Genomic DNA, 7,785 nt, shown 5'->3' with positions numbered 1-7,785 from the left:
GGCAAAACATATTAATACAGAAGTCACAATCTGTATCTATAGCTATATGTAAAAAAACAGTAAACACTATTACTTCAACATGTATTTCAGAGAAGCAGAACGAAAAACACACAAGTGGTTATATGCTGTTCTTGCTAAACAGTTTGTTTAGAACCTGATACCATATTTTCTCGCATTCCTGAGTGTGGAGAGCTATCTTTCCCTCCCAAAATCAGCCCTCCCCAGTGTGGGGTTGTATCTGAAGTGGGGAAGCTGATTTTTCTTTGCTTAAATAGAGGCAGGGTAGAATGAGCAAGGAGATATTGTTGGCAGACTCATGGCTCTCAAGACAGCTACCAATAGCTACCACTTCTCCCTGGGGCTGCAAAGAACAGGGATGGAGTTCAGTGCTCTCTCTCACAGTTATTGATGAGGCTGTAGGTTTTGGCTGACGAGGCACTGAACTAGCTGAGGGTGAGTGAGCTACTGCATTTAGTCTGTAGCATGCTGATGAGGCTTGCAATGTGGAAGCAATATTTTATCTTTTAAAAAACTATTTTATTATTTAAAGAACTTATATAAATAACTATTTACAATAAGGAAGTTACAGTCTTAGTACTGCCTTGCAAGGGTCTAGGGTCTATCTTTGTTGCTGTCTGGCCATACCAGGAAGTTCCTGCTGCCTTACCCAGACTGTCTCCTGGGATGCCATGTTTCCTGAACACACTTCCTGGAAAGACTTCTCTATGTTACACTGTTAGCCATGTCACTTAAAAACATTTTTTTCTACTTTTTGCTTTATAAAAACCAAGGTGTATGTTTTAGTTGGGGGCATGCGGTATGCAAGAAAATAAGGTATTTCATGCTGCCGTCAGCCCTCTATGAAAATGGTTTTAGAAGGCTCCTTCTTTCGCCTGTAACAGAAACAGTAAAAAGAGATTAGTGCTGTGTTACGGAAGGAATTCTGAAGGCTCCTACATTTGCTCAGCTTGCAGTATGCTGTGGTATGTGTCAGGGCATTTTTTTTTAAGTCTTCCTCAGATGCACTAGGCATTAGCTGCAGACTAGGCTGGGGATTTTTGACTGGGGTGTACCAGTGCTCCTGCTGGAATTTAAAGCTGGAGGCTCCTCACTAGAGGGTCTTGCTTCTCTACTTAGGGTTAGACCAATTACCATATTTCTGGTCAGGAAGACATTTTACTCCATGGTCAAACTGGTATGGACCGTGGGGCTTCTTGCCTTTCTCTAGGTGGGGGTCTGTATCTCTCGAGTGTATATTAACAAACTTACAGAAGCAGGACATTGGCTGCCATGGTTCCCCTACTTTACTTGTGGCAGGTTAGGGGGTTATGTCTTGTGTTGTGTCCGGGGTAATGTTAGGTTGACTAAGGGCCTTTGTACACGCCACAAAATTGGCCTTTAAAGAGGCTTAAATATCCTTTTGCACTGCTTTAATGGCGTCGCTGTTTGCACGCTTGGTATCGTGTTCCACTTTAAATGACTTTAGTACCTCCAAGGTGTTTTAGTTTGCTAGCTAACAAAGTGCAACACTGCACAGGGCGCTGGAAGCCAATGTGTTCGGGGCTTGGTGGGCCCAGCACAGTTCAGGAGCTGTGGGAACTGGCAGCAGCCCATGCAGGCAGGCTCCAGTGAAGAGGGAAAAAAAAAAAAAAAAAAAAAAAAGCAGTGAGCCTGATCTTTTTCTTTTCCTCCCTGGGGCCTGCCTGAGCTGTGTGGGGGCCCAGTGCTTCCCTCCATGGCTATGGGGGGCTGGTGCTTCCCAATGTGGCTGCAGCACCCCCAGGGACCACCCGGACCAGGTGCCAGGGGGTGGGTGCCACCCAGGGGGGCCCCCACACAGTTCAGGGACGGCTCAGCCTCCCGGCAGCTCGCTCTCCCCTCACTGCTGAAGAGGCAGGTAAGGACTGGGCCCCCACCCTAGTGTACACACCATGGGAGTTTAGTTCCATTTAATTCTCCCTAAACTGAAGTGGTGTTTTTAAAAACTCACCATTTCAGTTTAGGGAGAACTAAACCGAATTAAACTCCCATGGCATCTACAAGCAGCTTAAGAGGTTAAATTATGGATTTGTGTAGGATGGTTTGGATAGGGATGATCCTGCCTTAGGAAGGGAGTTGGACTAGATGATCTATGGAGGTCCCTTCAAGCTCTTCTTCTCTGATTGCTATGACCTACATGCACATGCATTCATTTAAATAAGCAATTACTCTTGTTTTTTTTTAAACTGAAATAAGGTGTCGGATAAAGCTGGCAGTATATGCCTTTTAGCCTCTGCCTTCACTTGTCTCAATTTTAAATGCACACTATGTAAATAGGTGCATCTTTATAAAAATGTATTCTTTAATATTCCATAAATGCATTACACAAAATCCTGAGAATATTTTAAACAGCTTAAATTCAGTTTGTATCTTCACTCTGAAAAGATTGCACTGCTTTGTTGTAATCAAGTGCTGAGCATCGTGTACTGAATCTGTGGTTTTTCATACATTAATTCCATTTTGTCTTCTCAAAGGGATATACTGCCAGGATTACTACAGTTATTCCAACATAGAGCCTACACTAAGTTTAATAATTAATGTAGAATGGCAAATGGAATCACCAGTATTCAATAACATATTCAGTTAAAATCAATGCAGTCAAAACATCTTGTTAAAGGCAATCTGATTTGCATATAGAACTGTTATACTCAATGCATTTTGATTCTTATTTATATTTATATGCCAAAATCTGCAGATACCCCTAAAACTTTGCTACATCCCTTGCTCTGCCACTGGACACGCAGAAGAACAAAACAAAAGGATGGAATGGTGATATATGCTGTAAGAGGGGGATGCAAACTAGCCCATGTTTAGAATTGGCTCAAACTGCGTAGTCACGTTGCAATAGAGATAACTCCATTGGTATAAGCCCTGAATGAAGGTAGACATGGCAGGGGCACAGAGTTGTTTTTGATATAAACAAAAAAGTATATGCTCTATATCCTGTAGGCTCCCTCTGTGGTTCCTTCCACTCCCTGGGTGTGGCTACATGTGCGACTGACTGCGTACTGACGGCTGCTCCCTACCTGTACCGTGTGGCTGGGGGGTACTGGGTGTGAGTGGGCAGGGAGCCAGTGGGAGCACGGGGCCTGCACCAGTGTCTCGGAGCCAGCGCTAGCGGGGCCCAGAGCAGGTGGCAGGAGTGCAGGGTCCCAGCTGGCAGGAGCTCTATGAAGCCAGGCCAGCTCCCCCCTCCCTGCTGGTGCAGCCCAGCCTGGCTCCACAGACCCTTGCCAGCCTGTGCCCCGCTTCAGGCCCCACCAGAGCTGGCCCTGGGACATTGGTCCCAAGACATTGGGATGTTGGTCCCAAGATAGTAACCAGGGGGGCGGGGCACCTGTCAAGGGGCGGGGCACCTGTCATGGGGCAGGGTTACCCATGTGGCCCTCGACAACCTGTCAAAACTGGGTAAGCAGCCCTCCGTCCAAAATAATTGCCTGCCTCTGCTATACAGTGTAGTAACTCACAGAAGGCATTCATTTTGTAAAGGTTTATTTGCTAGGACAGTACATGCAACTGCAAGACAAAGTGATCATTTCTGTTTAAGAAGCTATTAGAGCTCATGTAAATATTACCAAATCGTGGCACAGACATTATACTTTACTGGTATAAGTGATTAGAAACTGGTCTATATCCATAACAGAACAGAAGTTCTACATGCACAGACTGGTTTAAAAATGACAGAATCTAATCTAAGATTTGCACCCCCCCACCAAAAAATGAATATGTGTTCTATTCATGCCTTGGGCTGCACCTAGACATAAAGTAGTACATTGAGATTTTTTTCCCCTGATGAAATGGAACCAAAAGATTATTACAATACATCCTTTGACAAGTTTTACACTGGTCATTGATAGTAATAAAATAAATCAGGAAGGTAAAACTGATAATATTAACTGCAACCTTCTGTATAGAAACAGGACTTAGACATATCATTACAATGAATATTGATCTGGACTAATCACCCATTCATATTTTTATGTGTACTAAAAAAGTATACAGTAGATTTTTAATAAACAAATGTTTATACTGAGATCCTCCTATAGAAACAGAAAATTCTTAGCTAAGCAAATTCATAAATGTATATTCTTTATTTAAAAAGAAAATGTCAGCCATGAAACAAATGAAAACATTGAATGAGCCTTATTAATACCTTACCATATGTTGGAGTGCTCTCTCTCCTCCCAGGACCACTTGTTCTTCCTTTCTCATATTCATAGCAGTATAAGACTGCGTCTTCTTCAACCACATTAAAACGCTTCCGATATTCCTGGTCAAGAAATGAATTAGGAGATTCCGATCCTGTATGAACTGGCTTGCCCACTATGTGTCTGCCAACATCATCACATGGAAGATTTCCCTTTTCATCCCTTTAATAAACAAGAGATTTTGAATGTATTTTAATAGTACATTTTTATGTGGGTGTCTTTTAGTAACTAGGAAACTGAAAATATTTAGTATACCAAGAGCTTTGGTGGATGCAATACTGTCTGAACTGTTACATACATCTCTGTCTACTGATCTCAATTGCAGGCTGAATCTATTCTTTCCTAAATTCTGAAAAAGCTTGAGGATTTTCACCCTCTGGAAAAAAAGGAAAGCTCACTCATCTTCCTGGTCTTTTGGGAATGGGGATAAATTATGAGGATTATGATGAACCATGAAGGACATTTATAGACGTACTTTGGAAGGCACAGGGGGAGGGGTGGCAGGTGCTTTAACTAGAGTGGCTTTGACAGTCACTCTAATTAAAGTGCCCAGTGTGCCACATATTATCAGTGTCCCTGTGCTGAAAAATGGCAGCGGGGGAGCTTTAGATAAATGCTCCCACCAGCATTTTTCAGTGCAGGGACACTGATACATATGACGCTGGAGTCTGCTGGGGCACAGTAATTACCATGCTCCAGGAGACTCGATTAATTGAGACTGCTCCAACATGTTGTAATTATAGCACAACAGAGCAGCCTCTCTGCATGTATATAGGTGCCGTAAAAGGTGAGCTGGTATTTGAATAGGCAGACCAATTCAAATAGTAATATGCGACTATCACCTTTTAAGTAATTGTTCCACAGAAGGTACTAGACCTGCAGCCTCTCCCTCATGCCACATGTGTGATGACAACCATGGTGTTTTCTGTTTGGGAATATCGTCAGACCTCAATGTGGCATGGCTGCAGGGATATGTAAAATACATCAATGTAGCAATTCTCTTACTCTGTTCCAGTAACAAAAGAATGCCTGTTTTTGTTATACTCAGTCAGGAATGGAAACAGTAACCTAGGAAGAGTTGCACAGTTATTTGATGACACACAAACAAAAAATAAAAGCCTTTGTAAATAGAGTCAACTATAGACAAAAGACTACTGAAATGCCAGAACATATCCTTCAATCAAATCATATTATAGACTATATTATTAGATGGGTTTGTAAAGTGAACTACAGTCCAGTAGGATTAAGCTAATGAAAAAAGATTACAGAAATGCACAGTTTAATCATTCCATAGAATCATAGAAAAGTTAGGGTTGAAGGGACATCAGGAGGTTATCTACTCCAAACCCCCGCTCAAAGCAGGACCATCAGGGCTTTGTCAAGATGGGCCTTAAAAACTTCCAAGGATGGAGATTCCACCACCTCTCTAGATAACTTGGTTCCAGCGCTTCACCACCTTCCTACTGGGAAAGTTTTTTCTAGTATCCAACCTACACTTCCATTGCTGCAGCTTGAGACCATTGCTCCTTGTTTGGCATCTGTCACTCCTGAGAACAGTCTAGCTCCATCCTCCTTGGAACCACCCTTCAGATACTTAAAGACTGCTATCAAATCCCTCCTCAGTCTTCACTTCTCCAAACTAAATAAACTCACTTCCCTCAGCCTCTCCTCATAAGTCATGTGTCCCAGCCCCTGAACCATTTCTGTTGCCCTCCACTGGAGTCTCTCCAACTTGTCCACATCCTTTCTATAGTGGGGAGCCCAAAACCAGATACAGTACTCCAGATGTGACCTTACCAGTACAGAATATAGGGGAACAATTACTTCTCTTGACCTGCTGGCAATGCTCCTACAAATGCAGCCCGGTATGCTGTTAGCCTTCTTGGCAACAAAGGCACACTACTAACTCGCATCCATCTTATTGTTCACTGTCACCCCCAGGTCCTTTTCTGCAGAGCTGCTGCTTACCGAATCAGTCCCCAGGCTGTAGTGGTGCATGGGATACTTCTATCCTAAGTGCAAGACTTTGCAGTTGTCTTTGATAAACCTCATGAGATTTCTTTTGGCCCAATCCTCTAATTTGTTTAGGTCACTCTGAATCCTAGCCCTACCCCCCAGTTTATCTACTACACCCTTCCCCCCCCAGCTTTTTGTTACCCTTCACATCCCATTGCTAGTTGCAACTCCAATTGCACTTTCGCCTTCCTGACTTCATCCTTGCATGCCCAAGCAATATTTTTATACTCCTCTCAAGTTGTTTGTCCAAGTGTCCACTTCTTGAAAGCTTCCTTTTTGTGTTTCAGCTCACTGAAGAGTTCTCTGCTAAGCTAAACTGGCTGCTTGCCACATTTGCTGTTTTTCCTGTACATCAGGATGGTTTGTTCCTGTGCCCTCTGTAAGGTTTCTTTACAGTACATTTAGCTTTCGTGAACTCCTTTCCCCCTCAGCCTGGTTTCCCAGGGGATTCTGTCCATCAGTTCCTTGAGGGAATCAAAGTTTGCTTTTCAGAAGTCTAGGGTCCATAATCTGCTGCTCTCCTTTCTTGCTTTTGTCAAGATCCTGAACTCAAGATCCTGCCCAACTTGCCATCCATCTCTACTTCCCTCACTAATTCTTCTATGTTTGTGAGTAGTAGATCAAGAAGAATGTGGCCTCTAATTGGTCTTTCCAACATTTACACCCAGAAGTTGTCTCCAATGCCCTTCAAAAACTTCCTGTATTTCCTGTGCACTGGTGTATTGCCTTTCCAGCAGATGTCAGGGTGAATGAAATCCCCCATGAGAACCAGGACTTATGATTAGGAAACTTCTGTTAGTTGCCTGAAGAAAGCCTCATGTACCTCATCCTCCTAGTCAGGTACCCTATAGCATACATCCACCACAACATCACCCCTTCTTGCTCTTCCCTCTAATCTTAACCCAGATACTTTCCAGTTTCATACTGGAGCTCAGAGCAATCATACAGATCTTTTACATACATTGCAACTGCTCCTCTTCTCCCCTGCCTGTCACTCCTGAGCAGTTTGTTCCTATCCATAACAATGATCTGGTCATACAAGCTATCCCACCAAATCTCTGTTATCCCAATCATGTCATAGTTCCTTGACTGTGCAAGGACTACCAATTCTTCATGCTTGTTTCCCAGGCTCCATGCGTTTGTGTACAGGCACCTGAGGTAACTGGCCAATTGCCCTACTTTGTCAGTAAGAATGAGGCCTCCCCTATTGCACCCTCCTGCTTCTGCTTCTTCCAGGTCCCCTGCTTCCCCACTTATCTTAGGGCTTTGTTCTCCATCCCCTGGCAAACCTAGTTTAAATCCCTCATCACTAGGTTAGCAAGCCTGTCTATGAAAATGCTTTTCTCTCACTTCATCAGGTGGATCCCATCCCTTCCTAGCAAGCTTTCTTTTTGGAACAACAGCCCATGGTTGAAGAAGCCAAATCCCAGCTGGTGACACCACTTGCACAGTCATGCATTGATCTGAAGGATGAGTCTGCTCCTATCAGGGCCCCTCCCCTTATTGGAAGAATTGAGGATTA

General features: G+C 43.5%; 1 protein-coding gene across 8 annotated transcripts in view; it reads right to left on the bottom strand.

Annotated features, from left to right (window-relative positions):
- Nucleotides 1-7,785, bottom strand: part of CNKSR2 (connector enhancer of kinase suppressor of Ras 2) — a 476,383-nt gene that overhangs the window by 190,659 nt on the left and 277,939 nt on the right. For 4 of the 8 annotated variants that reach the window (XR_002098973.1, XM_019524928.1, XM_019524929.1 and 1 more), the window contains 2 exons: nt 5,090-5,209; nt 4,198-4,409 (listed from right to left, as the gene is read on the bottom strand). Coding sequence is in view for 7 of the 8 variants with exons in the window: in XM_019524928.1 (XP_019380473.1) it covers nt 4,198-4,409; nt 5,090-5,209 (332 nt within the window). In the remaining variant the exon portion in view is untranslated. The remainder of the gene's footprint in view (nt 1-4,197; nt 4,410-5,089; nt 5,210-7,785) is intronic. The other 4 variants (XM_019524930.1, XM_019524932.1, XM_019524933.1 and 1 more) reach the window with 1 other exon arrangement.

The sequence above is a fragment of the Gavialis gangeticus genome, unplaced genomic scaffold (assembly GCF_001723915.1).
Source record: "Gavialis gangeticus isolate Ggan-Ray unplaced genomic scaffold, GavGan_comp1, whole genome shotgun sequence".
Lineage (NCBI taxonomy): Eukaryota > Metazoa > Chordata > Crocodylia > Gavialidae > Gavialis > Gavialis gangeticus.
Note: the sequence above shows the minus strand (reverse complement) of the source record. Positions and strands in the feature narration are given on the sequence as shown.